The sequence below is a fragment of the Drosophila eugracilis genome, unplaced genomic scaffold, assembly GCF_018153835.1.
Source record: "Drosophila eugracilis isolate 14026-0451.02 unplaced genomic scaffold, ASM1815383v1 contig_445, whole genome shotgun sequence".
NCBI classification, from domain to species: domain Eukaryota; kingdom Metazoa; phylum Arthropoda; class Insecta; order Diptera; family Drosophilidae; genus Drosophila; species Drosophila eugracilis.
This window is the reverse complement of record NW_024573311.1, coordinates 2,984,960-3,008,415: the sequence shown is the minus strand read 5'-3', so window position 1 is coordinate 3,008,415 and position 23,456 is coordinate 2,984,960. Positions and strand designations below refer to the sequence as shown.

The following is a 23,456-nucleotide window of genomic DNA, read 5'->3' as shown; positions in this document are numbered from 1 at the left end:
CACGGACCTGACCTTGGGCCAAAAGAATTGGCTATAGTATTCTGGGCCAATGTTTAATTTTTGTCTGCCGACTATTTCGGTGAGAAAGGAAAATGAATGGGATTGGTAAAAGGCGCAAAGGATTTAAAGTATGAAAGGATTTGAAAAGTATAGTAAGGATTAAGGCTTTAATTAATTTATTTGACACTCGGATTTAGTATGGTATATTTTGAAATCGTAAAGATATATATCATATATTAATCAGTTTGCATTATACATTTCGAATTATAAAGTTTTATTAATGAAAATTGCCATCCATTTCCCAAAATAACCACAATTTTCTTCCTGCAGTCAATCCTCTTCATATGCTCGAAAAACAAATATAATAACCAATTTTAAATTAAAACTGACATCTATAAAATGCCTTTCACAACCAAGCATTTTTCCCAAGTTGCCAAGAAAGGAAATCCGAAATTGCATGCGTACTTTGCAGAATACCAGATGCACTCCATCGCCAGGTAGCTGGCCAATTCGTTTTCTCTGAAATACAATTCATGAATTTTAATCCCAAATGGACACACGAGGGCACAGGCAAAGGAAAATGGAAAGGGAAAGGTAAACCCACATGGACACCCTCTTGACTTTACATTGTGGTACCGGGCAGTTTATTAGCCAAAACAACAACTGACCGTCAGCCATGTAAACTAAGCCAAAAAGAGCGATGCAGAGGAAATGGAAAACACAACGTATTCGTATATGGCCAACAGAAGGCGGTTATCAAACTTGGCCAGAATGGCTGCCACTCAAAACGGAACGAGGCCCGAGCCTTGTTTACCTGGCAATAGACTTTTAAATGTCCACCCCTTGTATATACGCATCTAAGCGATGGTGGCCAGGAAAAATCTGCGTGGCATATGCAGAGGGCATAAAAAGTTTCTCATAAATTTTTACCTCAACCCCTGGTGGGGCGAACCAGAATCCTAAATGAATTGTTGCTACCCGGTTGGTTTCTATAGAGTTGGGGAGATAACTTTTATAATAGCCCAACTCGTTGGAAATTCAATTTCATTTTCAATTTAATGCTGCAACGAGCCACGAACCTACCTGCTCTGCAGAGAATTACCTTCAATCTGCTGCTTTTTGTGGAGCCTTTTTGCTTTTTTGTGTTGCCATTTGAATTGACTTACCTGCAATGAAATGATAGAAAAATAAGTTACACACCCGTATATTCACGTATTATTTTATGAGTTTCAAGAAGAAAAATGAATTGCACGAAATTTAAACTAGACTCCTTCGCCTTTTGTTCTCCTTATTGTTAACGGAGTTCAGGTGAGGCCAGGCCAAAGCCGGCAACAAAGGCCATTCCCAAGGTGACTCCCAATGCACATTGGTTGTGGTTTATTAATAAAGGCAGCCAAACTCTTGTTCAACTTATTTAAGACTTTAAAAGTAGATTCATTTTAGTGCAGTATAGATAAGTTTGAGACCTTAAAGCCTAAGGTAACCATTACTTCTATTTGTATGTAAGAATCAGAGTGAAGTATTTTCCTTATTTCCTTTTATTACCAAACCACCAACAGAGTTTCTCTGGATTACTTTCAAAGCTTCTTTAGTTTGACCTTCTATTGTACTTGATACTGGAGGAGTCTCGAATTGCTTTAAGATCGACTGACAGTCACTTACCTATGACATAGGAGTACCCGTCCAGCGTCAGGACGCACTTGCGGGTGGTGGTGCCAACCAGACCACCCAGGACACTGACGCCGATGCCGCCGCCAGTGGCGCCGGACGGGTACCTGGAACTGTTGAGCCTTCCCGCCTTGCCAGGACTGGAGGACATGGCCATTGGACTGCCGGCTTCACAACTATTCAAACTCTCGCGACGCGGCTGGGCATCGAGGCCCATAAATTCGTCCCGGCGTTCGCCACTCGAAACCAGACCGTCGCTCGAGTGATCACGTATCTGATCCCGATCCGCGTGACGTAGCCGATTCCGTGGTATTCGGGAAGCGGGTATAACGATGGAGGATGAGGGTGTGGTAGCGGATGCGGAGGCGATACCCTCCTCCTCATGACCAATGTTCAATGTCTGCGGTTTGTCGCGTCGCGCGGGCGGCGTTTCGTCTAGAGTATCGCCCATTTTTAAAGATTCAGATCAACGCAATTCGGGGTGTAAATCGGTGGAAGTGTTATTGTGACTCGAAATGCATTTTACGAAACCGTGGGATAAAATTTGCCTTGTCGACGTACGCCAGATGTATTTGTATTTTGATTGAGAACTTTATAACAATATTTCACTATTAAAATTCACTTTAAAGCACATTATCCTTTCGTTATGGAATTTTATGATGTCTTTCTGGGCGAAATTAAATTTGAATCAGTTGCACAAATGAAAATTGAATAGTAAATGTGAAATCAGACAAAACAATTGCGCATACGCAGTGTTGTGCGTTCAACAGCCATTCAAAATAATTCAATTTAAGTGAAAGTACAGTAAATAAAATAAGAGTTTACTCAACCAAAACAAAAGAGCTATAAAATATTTGTATTTATTTTCTATTTATATATAAAGTCCATAAATCGGCTTTTGTTTTCAATTCTTATCTCGCAATGACGAATATTTTTGATGACACTTTTTCATTTTCAGTTAACTTGCTGGGAGTTTTATGCGATTTTTCAATGCAAAAAATGTTATTTTATATATGTTTTTTTTTTTTGTTTTATGTTTTTTGTACAGTGTACAGCCCTGACTCTAATTGCACTTTTTTCCTGCTGCTGTCAATTATTTGCCTCGCTTGTCTGCTGGCTGTCCCCCCTATTGCCCCGCCACTCCACTCGTTTTGACTGACATTGTTTGGCGTTATTTGATTCGGATTTTATCGCCTTTTGTATGGCTCTTCGGTTGGTCAGTTTGTCATTCGTTTTTTTTTTGCATATTTGTCATAATGCCAGTCCATTTATCAAAAATCCATCAATGCCATATGGCTTGCCGTTTTCCCTGTTCTCCATTACTATTATTGTTTGTGTTTCGAGGAACCATTTGTTTTAGCACAACACCGATGCCATCGTTTCAAGTTTGGCTAAATCGTTTTAGGGCTTCGTGTGTGGCCCAGCCAAAAAATGTATTTATATAAACATATATTTATACAGATTTTAAATATATATCTCTACGTTTCCGAGCCGTTGGCTTGTCACGTTCGACAAATAAAGCGGAATGGCGACACTTTTAAGGCGACATGTGCCTTCAGGGAATGGAAACTCTTTCTACTCTTGGCACGTGGCATAAGCGTTTCACTCGACTTGATTTGACTTGGCTAAAAAGACACTTGCAATACGTGCCGCCTTTTGGGAATGTTGCAGGTCGTTGCTGCTAAATAAGGATTATTTGCTGAAAGCGAAAAGGGGAGCTTCTATCATCATTAGCCGCCTAATTAAAAAGCAAACAAATGGGGCCTTCGTTTAATAAGCGGAGAAATATTATCCAGTCTTGGAATATAGCAAGATGAGCTGAGCGTCTGCTAGGAGCTATGAGTTACTTTCATTATAATGTTCTGTCTGGCTGTAATAGAAATGTAACATTTCTGCCCTTAGTTTTGCAGGCAACTTTATGTGGTTTGCATACATTTTTAAAGTGTTGTGGATAATTCACATAGTTAGGTAAGTTCACAAAGGGCCATCTTCTGTATGATTTAATTTAGAATCTATATAAGGAAAAAAACCTTTACTGTGGCTCATAGACTTTAATCAACAAACAAAGGCGATTTGTTTTCGGTTGGAGATTGTTTTCCCTTATTAAACTCTAACCCCGGCAAGGTAAACAGATGAATTCCAAATGATAATCATAAAATTTTAATTAAGCTTTTATGTACATATACATATATATAAAATTGTTTTTGTTGTGGCTTAAGAATGCCCCCGCGTTGGGAGGAAAACCCAATTGCCTGCCCTTTTGTCCTTTTGCGGTTGAGGTTATTATTATTATTATTGTTGTTGCTGCTGCCGCCGGGTTGTCCACTCCATTGAATGGTACAAAATCGAGAGGCAAATGTCAGGAGCAGCTGACAGGACTTACATAATCTGGTTCAAGCACTTTGGAGCCCTGCTTAAAGTCTTGTTGGGTCTTTAAGAAGCGAGAATATCGCGTATTCGCCGCGTTTATCAGCCTGCCTAATGAGGTATCAATAACACCGCATTTACGACTCAATTAACGAAAGATGTTCGCCTGAAATCAATGCCAATGCTTGGGGCAATGAACAAAAAAAGATATTATGACCGGGTAGAGAACATTTTGCGTTGCAATTTTCGTTTGTGGCATCATAAATCGGGAAATCCGTCTTATCTTTGCGGTCAATAGAGGGTGGATAACCCCTGGCAAGAAAGAATAGAGACATTTCGAGTTCAGAGCACTCCTTTTATGGAATAAATTTAAAATTTATTTGCATTGGAGAACGATGTACGAACGAAAGCGAACGTTCTGGCCATTTATCTAGATCCGCCCACATTTATTATTGGTTTCTGGGAGCAAAGTTTAGCGACCCGCATAACTAATGCTGTTTATTATAGTTTTTGTCCATTTATCTGTTTATATCTACTTATATGTTCCTCTGTTTGGTTTTTCTCCCAAACATCTCTCAGCCACAAAAGTCACCCAGCCAGCAGTCAAAAAGTTTCAATGAACTCTTGTCTGTCAGTCGCTTTAGCCAGCATCATAAACATGTCTATCTGAAGGACTCGACATCCACATCTTGTTTGCCTGCCTTTTTGTCTCACTGATCTGACAGATGAAAGCTGAATGAGAGACCCAAAACAAATGAACACCGAGAGATAGTCAGAGCCTAGTCAATTATTTAATTAAAAGCTGTCACTTGCCAGTGTTCAATGTAGCTGTTAATGTGGGCGTCGAAGCCAAGTTAAGGCAGGGCGGGCGGACCGTGTGTGTCCCCACATGCTCCAAGGAAAACATTGCAAATAACAAGAGAATAATAAAAGTGAAGCGACAATACCATCTCATGGCAATAATTAAAAGCGCATATAGAACTCGCATGGAGAAAGGGTAGAAAGAAGTCATACACAAAAACAGAAGATTTGCTGGCGAAAACAATTGTATTAAATTTGCAGTTGAGATTACAGATAGAAACTTTTCAAGATAGCCAATTAAGATGAGAAAATGCGGGAAAGTTTCATGTCTTGAATGCAATTTTCTTATGTGCAACAGAGCGTGTGCTTTTTTCTGGGGAAAGTTTTTTATCAGTGTAGATTTAATAGAGCTGCAGTGTCGCCCTTGTCATTTGCACATATAAACGGGTGTATATATATGTATGTGTACTTGTGCCTTCGCTACGGTTTCCCCTGTTTAATTGTTGTAATTTGGTGTTGTTGTTGCTGTAGTTGCTGCCTCTTGACATGCCCCGTACCATGTTGTTTGTTGGTGTAATTTGGCCCGATGTTGAAAGGGGGCGCCAATGCGTCGCCGTTGCGGGTTTGTCTCGGCACTGGTGTAAATAAAAGATGAGTTAAAGAGCGATAGTTTGGGGCCAAGAATGTTGCGCAGGACAGCAGGCTGGAAGGAAGGCTTGAAGAGAAGGATGTCGGCTTGTCAGGACGAAGGACTTGGGCGAATAGCAGCCGTTAATCACAAGCCACATTCTGCGACGGATCGATGCGGGATGCAATAAAAAGCCAGAAGGAATTGCATGTAATTGAAGGGGAGCAGGAAAAACAAACTGAGCGACAGGAAGTGTGCCATAAATTTTCCAACTGCCCGAAGGGGCGACACTTTCAAGGAAGGTCGAAGGAAAACTCAAAGGAAAAGTCTAAGAGAGAGAGAGAGTGAGAGATAGTAGGAGAATTCTTTGGCTCATTAGCATTTTGGGGCAAAAGGAAAACCTCGGAGCCATATGAGGCCAAATGTGGCAAAAAGGAAGCCAGCTGACTTGACTTTGTCCACCTCATCAACATCATTATAGGCTTCGGGAACCACATTATCGTCAGCATTTACATTGCAAATTGTTTCTGTTTCTATTTTTTTGTGGGCTTTTTTTTTGTTATTTATACACATACAGGACTCCCAGCTGTGGGTTAAATGCAGTTCCTGCCACAAAGTCCCATTTACATAGAAGGACAAGAGCCAGAGACGAAACGGCAAACAAATGAGAAAAGTCGCATTATTAATTTGCCGCACCGCACGACCATAAATAAGGATGTCTGTCCTCAGCTACCCCACCAAGCCTCGCGCTTTTTGCACACATACACATACATATACATAAAATTCAAAGGACCTCCTCGGCATCCTTGTCCATATGTTCCGGTTTTGCGGCTCGGCTTTTTCTCCCAACGCTCCACGCAATTTTCTCCAGCAATTTATTACTATTTTGACTTGTAGATGTGCTGTTTTCTATCTGCCTCTGTGTGTGCCTGCTTTCTTATCCTGAGAGTCCTGAGTCCTCTTCCCTTCTTGTTTCCCCCTTGCTTTTGGACAATTTGTAAAGCAGGCAATTATCCTTATTAGCCGCTTATTTATAGCCATGTTTGTTTACTCGTTTTCCCATTGACGCATAAACAATGCGAAAGCGATAATAGGGGAGTTGGCGTTCCCAGGGATGAAATAATTGCCACAGATTGGCAATCAACCATGCCAAACTCCATGCAACAGTTGGTCATCGGTCGATTTGGGTGAAAACTATGGGCTAAAGGTAGGGATTTTATTATCAAAAATCATTATTAAGTTTTCATGAGTTTGGGGATTAAGAGAATGGACTGAGTAGGCAACTGGCTAGAACTAATGGGCCGTCCTAGATTAGAGATGGCTTAAATATGTGCATAGATAGGTTCACTTTTATCCTATACATGTTTAATTATTAACAGAATTATGTAAAAGTCATGAAAAGAATAAGAAGGATTTCTGAATCCTATCAATACTATCAAGATCACGTCCGAATCCTCTTTTTCCTCCCTGCCTTTCTTTTAGTGCCTTATAAAGATAAAGATTAATGGCCTACTTTGGATGTTTTATGGCTGAGTAAATTCAGAACTACTGCAGGGATTTGATTTCATTGCTAATGAAAAAATATTAAATATTTAAAGGGGGAAACAGGAAGCATTTGTTCAACCCTTTAAGGCGATACCCAAGGTTCTTTCCTACCCTGCGAACAGCTCCAAGTCATTTTAAATTACTGCATAATGAGTTGAGCCACCTTTCACGGGCGGACGGATGGGGGAAGAACTGGGGCGTTGAAAGCTTTTCGGGCGACTTTCTGAACATAAAGAACATTGTCAAATCAGCGACATTTTTATTGCCACCCAGAAAAACACCCTTTTCCTTCCCCCTGGACACATCATATCGCACACGTATGTAAATGTAAGTATATATACGAGTTCTGTGCTCGCTTACATGCTGATGATGTCGTTATTAAACGCATAAATAAATTGTCAAAAAATATGTGCGCAAAAAATGAACGTTAGGAAGTGCCGAAGCAGAAAGACGATGAAAGGCGGTGTGGGAGTGGCATGGGGTTTTTCCGGTGGTACCAAGACGAGTAACTTTCTGATGCGTTTATTGTGCTTACATTTTAGCTTTGCTTTATGTACTTGGCAGGGCGACAAATAGAAATGTTCGTGGGCGCAAGGGACCTGTTTCACAAAACTTATTTCTCGAGGCTTCCCTTTGGTTTTTTTCTTGCTTCGTACATTTCCTTTTCTTGGATACTTTTTCACGCTGTTGACTTTGTCAATGTTTTATGGTCTTATTCCTGTTCAGCTGCAGACAATTGTCAATTAAATGGAAGGTTGAGAGGAGCTTGCCCTAGGGTCTGGCCCTGGCACCGAGCAAAACCACAAAGGAACCTCCGAACGCACTGCAGAAAAGTTCTACTTGGGTGGCAATGTGCTACGTATTTATTATTTATGGCATACGCAGTGGAGAAAGGGGGAAGTAGCAGCCCGGAGGCAGAGGTGGAGGGCAGCAGTTTGTAGAAGGATTGTGCCCGTCCGGAGGGAAAAGTTTAAGTCGCTGGATAAGGTGCCATAAATCTTCTGCCAAGTTTCCAAAGCGCTGAGTTTTGCATTAAACGTTTAAGGTTAAACTTTGATGGTAGAGATATGGCGACTATCATGGTCAGATAAAGGTGGATTTTCAAAAGATTAAAAGAAATTATAACTGGTTTGTGAAATCAATAACTTTGTAAAATGGAATCGAAGCATAAAGATAGTAATTCCCCATCATATTATTCACAATTTGTATCTTTCCCTCTGGCGCATGGTACAACGTTTTTCCAGTGTCCGGCGAGCAGCTTTTAAAGTCATTAATGTGGCTTCATTTGCATACGGTACGGACCACGTCCTACCCACCGACCGGTCTATCCCTATCTGCTGCTCTGCAGTCGGTGATTAGTCGTCGTCCAACGTCTATCAACAGTTTACCCTAATGCCCGAGCAACATGCAACACTAGAACTGACCTCATTCTGTTTACACTTGCAGCTGTTGCTGGGCCATCCAACCACCCAAGTTAACACACAGAACCACCACCCAACGTTGATTGTCTGGAAGTTGTGTTCGGTTCTTGTGCAACTCATTGAATCCGAGTGTGGCCCAAAACAAATCAAGGCGGCGCTTGCATTGTTGCTGCTTTTGTGGCACATTCTCGGGTTTTCTCTTGGAGTGCAAAAGTTTTTGCAACAGTTTTTGCATAATGCCGCACCACCTCCACCTCCCTTCCCTTCTGCCACCTCCTCTTCTTGCCATACACAATTGTTGGCTGGGCCGTTAAATGCAAACACTTCATTTGGCCATCTCGAAAGAAAAGGAACTTTCGATTAGTACCAGAATGGCCAACCAACTTTGGCCACGAGCCCCAACAAAGTCGGTTAACTGTTTTGGCCATAAAAGTTGGTCTGTGTGTGCGTACATATGTTTGTATAAGAGTCGTATTTTCGGCCAAAAGAGTTGGCTGTTTGGGAAATTTGTTCCACTCAAGCGGGAAATGGCAAGGAATTGGAGAAATCGAATGGATTCGCTTGCTTTTCGAAAATGCAACTTGTATTTTATGCCCGACTGGAGGCACTTGAATTTAATTGGCTTTTAGACGCAGAAAACCAAGTCAAAACCTAACTGGTTAGGCTTAGTAAAATGTTTTAAAAATCCTAAAATTTATAGAAATAAGAAGAATCATATTTATCTAGATATCTAATTAAACCAACTCTATTCAAGTCATTTATAAGCAGCTCTTTTTTAGGCAGTCGCATCAGAAGCTTTCAAGTGAACATTCAAAGGATTTTTCCTGATCGGTTTGTTAAAGGGTTGTGGGTTTGGAGAGGGGTGTAGCAAATTGTCTTACATCATATACAGAAATACGACTTTTCCAGATAGCCTACTGCTCTTTCCATTTCGTTTGTGTATTTGTGCAATTTTCGTTTAGATGTTTGCTTATTTGTATTTGCCATACACACAACATACAAAGTTGTGACTTTTTGGGTAAATAAACATTCCCAGCCTTCGTTACGTCCTCGAGTCCCTCAGCCTCCCTGTGGATGATTTGGCGAATCACTCTGAGAGTCCTGACACTCGACACCACTTGGCCTGTTCCATTCCAAATGATGCGCCATTTCTCAAATCTCTTCGAGCACGCAACAACAGCGATTTGAAGAATATTCTTACATGTAATGGTGTGAATTTCAAAATGGCGCCCGTAGGCTGTGCTTTTGGCCATTGTCATTTATCAAGTTTATTAGCGGTCCAAAATGTCTAGGGGAGAAACATCTATTCATTTGTTAAGGTATTCAAGCAATTAAATGCGATTTATGAGGTCGTGTGCTTAGCATTTTTGGTGCGCACGGAGGGTGAACAAACATTAGTGACATCATCAAATGCATACTCAAGTGATGCCATAAATTTGTGTACCTTTTGGATGATGCAATGTCAGGCAAATGGGGAAGATAATGGGATACGTTCATGTATGAAGCAGAATGTAAGTAGAATGATTTGTCGAAAAAGTGAATGGAATTCTGCAAAACACTTTAAAATTTCAAAGACTTTAGGGAGTATTTGAGAAAATTCGCATTTAATGTTTAACAGAGGTAGCTAACAGAAATTGAATCTCAAATTTTAATTAAAATTTTATCAAATACCAAGGAAATGGGGCTTGGAAAACTTTTTGGAAAATTTGCAACTATCTTCACACGGCTGCGGAACAAGGTATTGCAATTATGATTATGTATATCCTGGAAAATTCCTCCTGTCTTATGCCGCTTTGCCCTCAACAAATTTTTCGTATTTGCATAGTGCAACAAACTTTTGCTAAGCCCAGAAAAGTATGCAATACTTTCGCACAGCTTTTTGGCTTTCGAAAATGTTGAACGGCAAAAGGAACTTGGAAATGCCAGGAACTACTACCACTACGGCAGCTCAGGCCAACCCAGATTTATACCCCTTTCGATCCCTTCGCTGGGCAACTTCCTGAACAGTTTGTGCAGCAGCGGCTTTTGACGCTTTTGGCATGTTTATCGCCACGCTCGAAACGAGTTGAAATGGCCCAATTGGCCGTGGGCCAAGTCAAGCAAGACAGAGAGCTGGCCAAGTTTTAGCCATGCCACTCTCAACTGCTTTGTCGGCATTAATTAAAAGCAAATTACATTCTGTTTTTTTGTTTTTACTGCGAAACAGAAAAAAACTTTAGCTGCAGCACCATTAAAAACTTCTTAGGACTGTTTTCTCTTCGTTGTTTCTTTCTTCTAACTGAGAGTTTTGCGTCACATTTCATGAATCAACAACTTGATTAGCAATTCAGATGCGGCGACTTCTTCACCCTCCTGCAATGATTTCCACCTGTCCGAGTTCCCATGACAACAGCTGGCCCCGGCTACCGAAGTTTTCCTAATTAAAATGACTTTCAAAATAAACCGCAACTGAAAATTGGTAGAAAAAAATTGCTTGCCAAAACTGCCAGAAAATTGTCAATGAAGAAATAACAATGCATGGGCTGTGGGGCGTTGGGCTGGGCATGTCAGAGCAGTGGAAAAAAATTTAAATATGTTTACCCGACAAGTAAAAAGACATTTTGCGGGACCCTTTTTGCGCGGCTACAAATGACTGCGTTGTTTGTTCTGCGGCCTCTGTGGCTGGCAGGCAACCAAAAACAGCACAGACACACAATGTGGCATAGTTCTAGGCGCGCTGAAATGTGAAACCATTTCTCTGGGCCTCCACACCACACCATAGAACACTCACAGACACACACAACACAACACAGAAATAGAAGGCAATGAATGCGAATTTGTCCCAAACCTCACAAAATGTTCCAAATTGTCAGCAAAAAGTTTTCAGATTCTCGGTATCCATATCTCTCATTCGTTTCCCATTTTGAAGTTGTGATTTCAGTTGGCAGGCGGTTGAATTCCAATGGATATATAGTTGAAGTTTTATGGCAGTGATTTCGAGTGGCGACCAATTTGAGCCATCGAAAGTTGTTGAAAAGTTTTAGGCTTGGAGGGAAAGTCATCTTTTGGGCTCTTGATATATATTCAACATAAATGACGCATACGCCCTGTGGTCTTACGGCTAATTGGAGATGAATACAAATGAGGTTAATATATAAGGTCTCAAGCGTCCGTAATTATTCATGTGAGTTGTATGTCGCAAGATGATGAATGAAGCTAAGCCTAAATTTATGGGGCTGTATCCGCAACAGCAAACGTTTCATCGGACTAGTTTAGGTATCATATGTGTAACTTTAAGAATCAAAAATTTATAATTTTCATTTATTAATACTTTTCATAAAGTCTGTATCTCATTCGTGTGATGTCCCCGAAATTACCCCCCACTCAAAAAGCTCTTTAGCTCGCTGTCTCTGCCACTCTTGTATCTCTGCCTCCCACCATTCTCATCGGAATAATTAGGCTAGCCGCCATAAATTCATTATGCCATTAAGTGCAAGCCGTCAAATGGCCGCAGTGGATGGGGCGGCTATATATATATGTATATATCGTTATATATATGGCCTTATGGATCGAAAAATCGTTGCATATAGTTAGGCGCTGGGAGGCGGCGATTGGCACGTGTCGGTGTGTGCTCAGCGTCGCCAGGACCATTAAGCCAACGCCTCTGCGGATCGAATTTCGGTGCAAGGCTGCGCTGTGAAGTATGCTACGAAAAGCTGCGAAAAGCGGCAGCAATGGCGGCAAAATAACTTCATCAATTTCCCCAATATTCCATTATCGTCAGCACAAGTGAGTCAGTATGGGTGTGTGTGTGTGTACATAAGTGCCGATGGAGCTGTGGGTGTGTGTGTGTGTGTTGATTTTATTAGGCCGCCCAACAATTGTTTGCTTAAAAGTTTTTCACACACAACCAAGTCAATGTTGTCTGCTCTTTGGCTTTAGCTTTTGATTTTCTCGCTTTTTTCAAGCACGTCCTCGTTTTTGTCGCTTGTCCCCAATGGTTTTGCACGTTTGCTATTTGGACATTTCTTGCGATTATTGATTAGATAAAAACACACACACACACACACAGACAAAAGAAAGCCCCAGAGAACAAGAGCGATGGAAACAAAAACAAAAGAAGCGTAAAGCCGACGCCGTAAAAGCTTAAATAAAAACCAAAAAAAAAGAAGCAAACTTGACGGCCCTTAAGTCACTTAACTTGGCCAGTGGGAGCGACTGTTATCCACTCGATAAGTTAAGAGTGGGTGAGAATTAGACAATGACGGTGGTATAAATTGAGTCAGCAGTTGATATCCTTGATTAGCAAAGACACTTTAAGCGGAAGTTGTTAAATCAAGGAAAGAAGTAGGATGGTTTGAAGATAAATGTATGAAGTTTAGCTCGGATACTTTGTTATGTTCTTTGTGAATAAAGCAAACATTTCTTGGGCTTTGCAAGCATTTATTTTAAAAGAAAAAAGGAAGACAAAATCGTTAATTGGTTTTAGAACTGGTTTGAAATGTTTTGTTGGGAAACTTTAGTTGGAATGCTACAAAAAGAATATCTCTTTTATTTCAATTTTGAAAAACTCATCCTCTGTGGCAAGGATAATAAATTCTTATCAATGTCACTGAAACTCAGGCAGCATAAGTGATTTTTATGCGATGTCTGATTTGGTTGACACCTGCCCAACATTTTCAAACTTTCTGTCAGTCAATCAAAAGGCTCGAAATGGCGTTTAATTTTTATAGCAGACGCTTTTCCGCCTCACTTCTCACCAAGCTGAAAAGAAAAACTTAAAAAGAGGCAAAACAAAGGCAACCAAAAAAAGAAAAACAATGCCAAAACAATGAAGGAAAATAACAAAACAAAAGCGTCGGCATTTCCACGCCGCCAAGCAAACACACCGAATTTCCAAACAAAAAAAAACATAAGAGAGTGAGGAACAAAAGAAGGAAAACCCAGCAGAAAGAAAAGCCGAACATTAAATATTTTGAGAAAATTTCGCAAAACGCTCTTCCCCCTTTTTTTTTTGTGTGGCGTCAGAAGTTTTTTTGTTGTGAACTTTTCTGAGATCGCTCGCTGACATCTAAATTTATCTATAAACAAGAGCCACAAATCTACTTTTTTCATTATTTACTTTTTCGCTTGTTTGTTTGTTCGTTCGAAAGCGAAAACATTATGACAGGCTAATTGAATTAATGTGCATCTTTTACGCGTCTTTATCTAAATATTCTTCTGGTTTTTGTTTTTTCTTTTTACATTTTAAATGGAAAAAATTTCCGCTATGTGCTTTTGTAGTCTGGTCAAGGTCTGTCGCCTTAATTAGCACATATCTGGGGATCATTTGCGCTGCACTTAATGACACTCGATTGTCCAGATTAAATCGTATTCGTAATTAACACCCAAAGGGCATCGTTAACATCATTTAAGACAGTTAAGACAGTTCCAGAAAAGCGCACAGCGAGTGGTCCACCCATCTCACTTGGCCAGATTAAAACCCGTTTCTGGCTCGGACCTCTGCACTTGTGATCATCGCGAGGAATGTGAAGATGGCAAGTGGACAATGCAGATACGATGACAAAAGGCAATTGGAATATGAAGTGGCCAGGTGAGCTGGGAAAAGTAGAGCATAAATATCGACAGGAGGAATACCCTTCAAAGAAGTATTTTGGAAATTCTTTTGAATGATATATTTCAAATATCTTTCAAATAAACAAACTTAATAATCTTAATTTTAATATAATTTGGTTCCCTGAAATACACATATTAGATCCTTAAGATACAGAGAGTAATCATTCTGTAGAGTCTCTCCTTCGCGCTGCCCCAACTATGTTCCGTATAAATCAGAAAACGAAGAGTCAACGGCAGCTGGTAGTAAAAAACATAAATGCCTTTAATTAAATTGCCTGTCTTGCTGTCCTGAATGGTCAGCCCCTTCCTCTTGCTGCTCCTTCAACGGTTTAACCATGTAGTTTTTGGCAACGTTGCGTGTAAGCCCGAAACAAGTTCGGGCCAACAAAACTGCCGCGACCGCCGCCGTCGCCTGATGGGCAGTGAAAATTGATGGGCCGCTTCAATATCTTCGGTTGTCTTGTAACATTTTGTATCGTTGTATCTGCGGCGAATGCTGCATGAAATTTAATGAGATTTTTGCTCGGCTCAGTTTTTTCTTTATATATCATAACTGTTTGTATTAATATCTTTTTTTTTTTTGAATGTAGGTCAAACATTTTTGGCATTTCTCGAGTGCCTGTCGCCGCTTAAAAGGGTAACCGAAATCGGGCAATGTACACGCGTTGTTTGAATTGCATTCCAAATACCAAACTATTTGATTTGTTTTTTTTTTGGTTTTTCTTTTTCGTCTAGACCAGATCTAGGCCTGGCCGAATCACGATTGCACTACCTAGTAGTGGCTCTAATTGATCCCCTGGGCATGGGCGCAATTAGCTGTCCAGGTTGGCATGTTGGCCCAAAGCAAACACTCGACCAACTGTCCACTTCAAGACACTCAAAAAGCTTGGCAAGACTTTTTTTTTCGTTTGTCGCATCTCGCATCGCGGAGTTGCTGGACTGGATCTTGACCATGTCTAACAATAGTCCAAATTAGAAGCAGACATCGGCAATGGCAAAAGCAACGAGAATAACAACTGGCTATGACATAGCTATTCCGAGAGCGTTCTCTCATTGCAAATTTTTGCAAATGCAATAGCAGTAATTACAATTTTTACGGCGGGCTGGAGGAGGCGGCATCTGAGTTGAGTGGCTGAGGAAATTTGTTTTTCACAAGTAACCAGGGTGTAAGAACATTATTTGCTTATACTTAGCTAGTTGTTACGAAACCTTACTTGACTTCTTGGGTTTTCTAGTTCAAAGTTGAAGTTGGTATTGCGTTTTGGGAAATTTATGTTTTTAAGATTCTTTTTTAGAGTCATGGAAAGATATTTTGATGATTATCTTTGGATATTTTTTCAGATTAAAAATTGATATTTGGTTAAGATAAAAAATGTACTGATTTAAAAAAAAATAAATTTAAATTTATTTTACTCATTAACATTCAAAGAAGTAGTCAACCAGAAAATTAATGCGTTTAAACATTTGGTCTGATAATAAATAAATTATATTTTATGAACAGGTGGAATTAGTCTCAGCACTAATTAATGCATTTAATTTGGTTAATTTGAATCAAAATTATAATCAGAAAAGGCTTACACTCTAATCAGTTCATTATGGAACCATTTCATTGTTAATTAACAAAATTACAAAATAAACTTTTAGAGTTTTTCCCAATCACAATGATTTGAATTTAACACCATGTCATGGCACAGTGGGATCGATTTCAAGCGCCGACCACTGTGCCACTTTTCGGGGGCGACAATTGCTGCGGGCAATTAACAATATCTATATATATACACGATATTTCTAATTCGTAGATATATACACATATATTGCCAGACTGCTTTTGGCGGCGTGACGTAGGCGAAATGCTGAAAACGTGCTAGATACTTTTGCGCGAGTATCTCGGCGTATCTTTTTGTGGCGTGCGTGTGCTGTTGATACTGCATCCGTTAGGTGTATGTGGCTGAATGCAAACGATGTGAATTTTCGGCCAACTACTATATATTTTTTTCTTTGGACGCCGACTTCGGCTTCGACGTCAGCGTAGACGCGTGCGTCCGGTGCGCAGTTGGCTTTGATCAGCACTATTTTTGGGGGGGTATTTTTAAGGGGGGTGGGAGGAGTGTAAAAGTTTTTCAACTTTGTTTGCATTGAAGCACACAAACGTGTGTATATAAAAGCGGCAACATGATGTGGCCACAATTTACTGAGATTTGTATAAACAATTTGCGCTCAGCGGTTCATTTTGCAACATTTAGATGTGATTTTGACGATTTGTCCCGCCCATTACATATCAGAAACTTAACTTAAGCTTGGGCTTGGGGAAAATTGAATTTTTAATTTTCATATACATAACATTATTTTTCTTTTATTGCTTTTCTGTATGGCAGCTTATGGGTTGTACATTTATGTATTAGCCACAAACATAATGGGCCGTGGAAGGAAGTAAAGTTTCCGTTTCTGTCGGCGAACGAAATTATGCGATAAAATACACATAAATGCGAGGCCCTCGAATGCGTATACGTTATTATTGTATTTACTAGATTTTTATGATATCATAAACGAGGCCGAGCAACATATTGAGAGTTGGATTTGCGTTAATCATTTGTATAAATTTATTTATTTGTATTTAAGTGTTTTTTAATGGAGTGCCGCGGTTTGTTGTATTTATTTATGCAAATATAATGACGTCAAATCTGTCAGCCATCAGCCAGATTTCCCCCGCCCAAAAGCCGATTCGGTAGCACAAAATTATAAATTTGATTAGCAACAATTCTTGTTGTGCTATATTTTACACTTGGCTGGGCTAAATTATTTGTATTTATTTTCGAAAGGGGCGAAACTCAGTAATTGATACAACCGATTTGTTTTTGCTTTTGCTTTTTTGTTAGTTTGACAAATTGCATGCGGCTGATTGCATCGAACATAAATCAGACAGGTTAACTGAAAATATACCGAGATATATATATATATCTGTTCTGTGTTCTTTTTTCTTTCGATGGGTGTGTGAGAGGGCGTAATAAAGCCAACACAGAGATAAAAGTCAATTGCATAGAAAGCAAATTATAGGCAAGGGCGTGGACATTTTTGATAATACGATAAACGAAAAGTTCCACAAAGCGAACAAAATTATAAACAAAAAACCGTGGAAAGACACTTTGCTTTGGTTATGCACTCGTTCGGGTGATTTATAATATTTAATATATCTATTTATTTACTAATTATTACAATTGATCTTGGACAAACACTGTTCACAGAAATTAACTTCGATATCTGGAGTTTCCGATTTCAATCTGCGTTCGATAAACAAACACGATAAGCCGGCGGATGCTCAGGTGGAAAGCACGCGAACGCGATAAGAAAATGTGGCAGCAGGAGCAGCACTACGTCCGCACATGCTGCCTGCTGGGGATAAACTGGAACTGGATTTTTCGGATTCGGAGTTGATAGCAGAGCAGAGCAGAGCAGCACTAGCAGCAGCAGCAGCAGCGGAATCACAGAGACACCGAGATCCAAAACAGAGACACCACACACACAAGCACACGCGTGGCTAACCCGTCTAAAAACAACAACAACAACAACAACAAACATTTTGGCCAGCACCGAAAGCTTTCAGGCCCCCGAAGAAATCTGCGCATGAAAATTTGCCAAGCGAGAGAGCGAATGGCAGAATGGTTCAACGGGGAAAGCTCAACGCACATTTCCCGCTATTTTTTCAAGGAAATTGGCTAAAAGCTTGCCAGGCCAATGAGCTTGTGGTAGGAAAAAGCTATGGCAAAGTTGGGAAAAGCTTAGACTGGCAAAAATTTAACTGATATGCAAAAAAGTTAAGCGACAGCGGGAATAATGATAGAAAATTTCTCTTTTAAGCAGCTGGAAAAATATTATTAAAGTTTTTTTCAAAACTAACTTAAAAAATATATAAATAATTTAAGTTGCATTAACATTTTTGTGTTTGCTGAGTTGAAAAAAAATAATTTTTAGAAATTAAACCAAATAAAACCGATTTTGTGGGAAAGCAAAATCAAGAACATGTACAGGAATTTCCCGCTATTTTTTGCTTGTTTCACTCTCCCAAAATCAAGGGCTCTCTGCTCACCTATGGCTTCGCTTTCGGAGCATTGTTTCTTGTCTCTTTTTCTCCGCTTTGTTGTTGTTTACAGAGGGGCGCCTTCAACAGGTTGCCACCCACACTTGAGGGTCTTTCAGCTGCTGCTCCTGCTGCTGCTGTTTGGGAGTCAAAACAAAATGAAAAGCATTTTCAACAGGGCAGCTCTTGGGGGCACACACACACACACACACATACTAGCACTGGTCCATATATAATCATACAGATACTTTTATAAAATAAACCCCCATACACACAGGCACTTCGTACTCCCCTTTTTGGGGGTGCCTGGAAAATAAAAATATTCTAAAAATTTCTTGTTTCCCTTAAGTTGAACAAGTGTTTGCAACTTCCTTTCTCAGTTCCTGCCACTCCTTCGTTGGTGGGCTTTTGTTTTGCATATTATTTGCTTTTTAGGGCTGACTTACCAGGCATCAAAAATAAACAAAGCCTCTCGAAGATTTTAAGTAGCATAAAGTATCTCAGCGACTTACCTGTAAGAAAGCAGATGGAAAACAGTTAGCAAAACAGTTATAATACGAGTAATAATTGTTGTAGCAACCTTATTGGGGATTTGTAATGGAAAACCCTGATGCGTAGGAGGAGGAGGTGGGATGTGAAAACATTTGGGGCAAGGCCCAATAATGAGGCATCTCATTCTCGTAGAAGAGGGTCGGTCTATCAGCATTAATTGAGGGAAACATGAAACTGCGGCATTGCGTGAACATATCTAATAATTAAAGGGGAGTTAGCCGGATAATACACGAAATGCCACAAAGGAAAGATTAAAAGGACCTTGTTGGACTTCTTTTGTTGCCACTGCAGCAGTATGTTTCTTCAACTAGTATCCTTTTTTGTATATTCTTCTTGTTGTATTTTCTAATGTTATCCCTGGCTGTCATGGAAGTCATGTTAACTTAAGCACTAGAAAGGCAATGAAAGCTATGACCACGAAAAACAATATTATGGTAATATCTGTTTTTGGTAGAATAACTTTGCATAGTAAGCACAGACTGGCAAATGGTTATTCCTTTTCAGGAAATAATAGGCGAAAATCTTGTTTGGCAGAAAATTAAATTGGCCTTGAGTGGCGCAACCACCGACCAAGCCGACCCATTAAAATCGTTCGTTAAAATTCAAATAAAATGTCTGTTCAGCTGCATTTCCTAAACTGATTAAATGCATGACAAATTGCTTTACACACATCACCGGACCCTGTCAAATTTCTTAGCTCTGGAATTTAATTTAGCAGAAACTGCATTTGAACGTTTGAATTTCGGTAGAAGACTGGGCCGACAGTTCTGAAATTGAATTTAAGTTCATGATTTCATCTATTAAATATTTGGCTTCTTGGCTAACTCAATGTTTATGACTTGTGCACTGGCAAATACGTAATTAAATTTCAGATATGAGCAGAGCAGTGCGAAATGCAATTTACAGCTGCACAAATGTAAATATTGCTTATACGCAACGTTGAGCGTACGGAATGCTATTTCTGTGGGCAAGGGGTCTGCATTAGGCATTAACAATTAGGTAGAGCAATTAGTAAAGAGCATCAGGAACTGTGTCTTGGTTAGGAACAATTATCCAAATGCTAATTGCAGAATTCCAAGAACAGGCGAATTGGCCAAAGTTATGTGCATCCATGAATGCCAGCCAAAGAGATAACAAAGGTCAGGTGAGTTGAAGACGAAGTTTACATTAGTTTCCTTAAGTTTGACTTCAACTTGTACTGAGTTTTGATTAATTATATCTATTTTGTGCTCTTTTCGACTTCAGTTTAGTTTTGATAGTCAGACACCTTAAGTTTTGTTTAGATTTAAACGCATTTCATATTCCCTTGAAGGGGATACTTTTATATTATGACTTTATTTTATACTTGCAATCAAGTTAACTCTTCATATAAATCACTAATTGAGTCCCCACTCACCTCAGGGTTATCCAAAATTTGACTCGACATAGGCTTTAGTCGGTTTCCTGATTAATTATTGTATCTAATACGGGCTTGTTCAACTTTATCAATAGTGTTTTATAAGCTAGACCGATACGCGACCGGAGCCTTGTGCTCAGCTTAAGCGACACTGGACTTCTGCAGCTGCCGCAGTGGTGCGTGCGGTGCTGGTGCTGTGCTAGTGGTGCATGCTTTGGCCAGAAAGCTGGTTTGAGGCTTGCCCAAAACTGGACAGGCTCGGCCTGGATCGGATCAGATCTTGGCATTGCGTGCCAGGCAAATAAGCTGCAGGCGCCACAGCCACAGCCTCATTCTCCTTCACCGTCTCAGTCACCGGTGCCGTGCACTTAATCACAGCTATTAATAAATCAACAACTAAATCAATAACAAATTCTAATTAAAATTAGAACCAGACAAGCGTTAAATGTGAGGTGCAAAAAGTATAGACTAATTCGCCGAGCGTTGTTGCTGTTTGTTCGTTCAAATTTCACACAAATCAGCTTTAAATGTCAAAACGCATGTTGCACAAATGCGTCAAATGCCAAAAGCGGGCCACCGGCAATAAATCATCATGCACAGATTTTTGAGTCGCGTTGAACTCACAGTCTGGATACGTGTGCCCCGTTAACCGCACTCCGGACGAGAGAGTTAGACGTCAGAAACCTGTTGACAGACATGAAAGCGATTTCTGGTTGCAATCAAACGATTTGTTGGCTGCCCTACGGAATTAGCCGGAAAATCGAATTCTAGTGACAGGAAAAGGGATTAGGTTTAATAAGCCTTCAAAAGTTTGACTCTTGTTTGCCTGTACATAGTAAAAAAATATTATAAATTTTAAAAATATTTATAGTTTATGTTGCGGAAGTTGTTTCCTTTAAAAAATTGAAACCAAATTTCAAATATTTGTGTCCAGCAATCTAAAAAACATGTCACTTTCAAGCGCCAAACAGAAATGCCGCCTCAATCAACTTTATGTAGCGTATCCATAAACGAACAAATTTAATAAAAATAATATTTGGATTTTTTATTCGTCGCAACTTTGGACAGCAACAACAAGAGACACTTTGTATTTCAGTTTTTGGTTGCATTAATTATCGCCTTGCCATGAAATATGCGCGCCACGCATGCGCAGATCGCGGGGCATTTATTTTTTCTGTATCTTTTTTTTTTTGGTCATGGAGGGTGCGAGGAGTATCCGATCTGAAATGGCCGTTTATATGGTGAGGCGAGGGGTATATATGAAGCCTTAAAACTGACCACCGACTGTTTGACTGACTGACTGAGTGACTGTTTACCTGGACTCCAATTAAATTTAATTTAATAAGCCAGCCGATCAGCGGGCGATACAAATTGCGGATAGCAGCAACTTTCGATGTTTTGCCTAATGAGCGGCAGCGGTACCAGAATTACCGCTGCGGCGTTGCCATATCGAAAATCTTGAAACCTGGCCATTGGCCTATTATTTGACACCACTTGACAGCAGGTTAGCCATTTTCATTTTTTTCCTTATCGCCAAATTGTCAACGGGCGGTTAAATGCCGTTCATGTAGGTGCGCCGATTTCCACTTAATGGCAGTGGGAGTGGTGAACCTTGCTATCGGTGACTATTAACCTGTATCTTAAGTTGTTTATGTTCTTTGGCATTTCAAAGATTTTATAGAAAGTTCTTAATTCAATTTCTAACTTCAAAACCGTATTAAAGGAAATTCTACGTTAAAGTAGAAAGGGAATGTTAATTATGAGTAACTTACTTACTACTTATTTATTTCATTTTTAAGTTAATTTAACAATTATTATTTTAACTTTAACTTAAGAACCCCTAAATGTTAAGTTCTTAATGCTAATAAAAGAAGGAAAAAAAAAATAAGTTGTCGCCAAGCTTCTTTCTCATTCTGAAGGCGCCCTCTTTTGTCAGAAAAAGTAATCAGCAATTTACCAGATTTTCTCACAACTTTCCCAAAAGCACTTTGTGTGGTGAAAAGCTTAGTTTTGCTGATGTTAAAAGAGACACAAAATTGTCAACTTGTGGAGCTTCATTAGAAAGCTTTTACAAGGCCAACTCTCTTACTTGGCCAACTTGCTCTCTTAGCCCTCGGCATTGATAACGATAAGAATCCTCTTACCTATAAAAATTCCATAAACCAACTAGGAACACCAAAATCCCATCATCTAACTCGTCTTAATTGCAGACATTATATTTATGCTGGCCAAAATTGATATTCCAATGTTCGTGGAAATGTTTCAATTTCATTTTTCGGCTAGATTAAGCCACAAAAGCTGGAATAGAGTCGCTGGTCTGATGGGGGATAATGATAATAAGAATATATATATATAGTAAATCATAAACGGTTGGATGGTTCGGGCTTTCGGCGCTGCCAAGTGTCGCCTGAGCCACATGACGAGGGGGGTTTTGCGGTTGTGTGGCATCATCAACACCCTTTCAGTGCCCTCCGCCACCCTTTTAGGCACTCCCTTGCCGTATTTCCTATCTTGTCTTTGCATTGCCATTGTGCAAATATTTGCATATTTAAGTTGTTGTTGTTGTTGCTGGTGTTGTTGTTGTTGTTGCCGTTGTCGAGGCTGCCGCAAAAACTCATAAGCGCATTTTAGTGCCCTCCATGTCGCTGTGTTAGTGTGTGTGTGTGTTTATGTATCCCTGTTCATGTTTGCCAGGTCCTTGCACACAATGCCCGCTGTGTGCGTACCCATCTTGCCGGATTCTTGGATTCACTTCACGCTCCTCCGACGAAGGTCAAGCGGTCGCATTATGAAGCCGACACCTAATCCCTTGGATCCTTATTCGCAGGGGAAGCGGCGGTCCTTGATTGTTTAATTATGTCAGGTGCTAAAAATGCCATTATCGTTGGGTAAGTCACACGGCCCTCTCTCCTTGTCACGTTGAACACGGTGCGTATGCTTAACCCCTTAATTAGCAGTGGACGATCCGTGACTTATAAAGACTGTCAGCCCAGAAAATATTCTTGCAGCTTGGTTTTTATTAAATTATTTTCTGTATTTCCCTTTTTTACATTTGCCTCTGTATATGCGTATATTAAAAATGTATAAAAGGGTTTGGGCCAACATCTGCGTCACTTTTAAGGCAGATCTTAATCGAATTGACCTAGATATAACCAAATTTAAAACATAATCTCTCTTAGTTTGTTAGTGCAGGCCAACGGATTGTTAAGTAAACTCCGACCTAAAGTGCTTACAAATTGGAAGGCAGCAAACTCAAAAGATTTTCCTGATTTAGACCCTTTGATAGAATTTTCCATTTAAAATGGTTAACAAAAATCTTTAAAATAACTCAATTTCCTAGTAACGAAACCATTTAGCATTTTAGAACCTTCTGTTTTCTCGGTAACTCTCATCCTGTGGCTCAGATCG

The 23,456-nt window shown here is 39.9% G+C and overlaps 1 protein-coding gene across 1 annotated transcript in view; it reads right to left on the bottom strand.

Annotated features, from left to right (window-relative positions):
- LOC108104057 (calcium/calmodulin-dependent 3',5'-cyclic nucleotide phosphodiesterase 1) overlaps window positions 1-17,634 on the bottom strand; it is a 59,232-nt gene extending 41,598 nt beyond the window's left edge. The window contains 2 exon segments of the mRNA XM_017209909.2: window positions 1,663-2,335; window positions 17,239-17,634. Of these exon segments, the coding sequence (XP_017065398.2) occupies window positions 1,663-2,119 (457 nt within the window). The 5' untranslated portion in view covers window positions 2,120-2,335; window positions 17,239-17,634.
- Window positions 17,635-23,456: the final 5,822 nt, after the last annotated feature.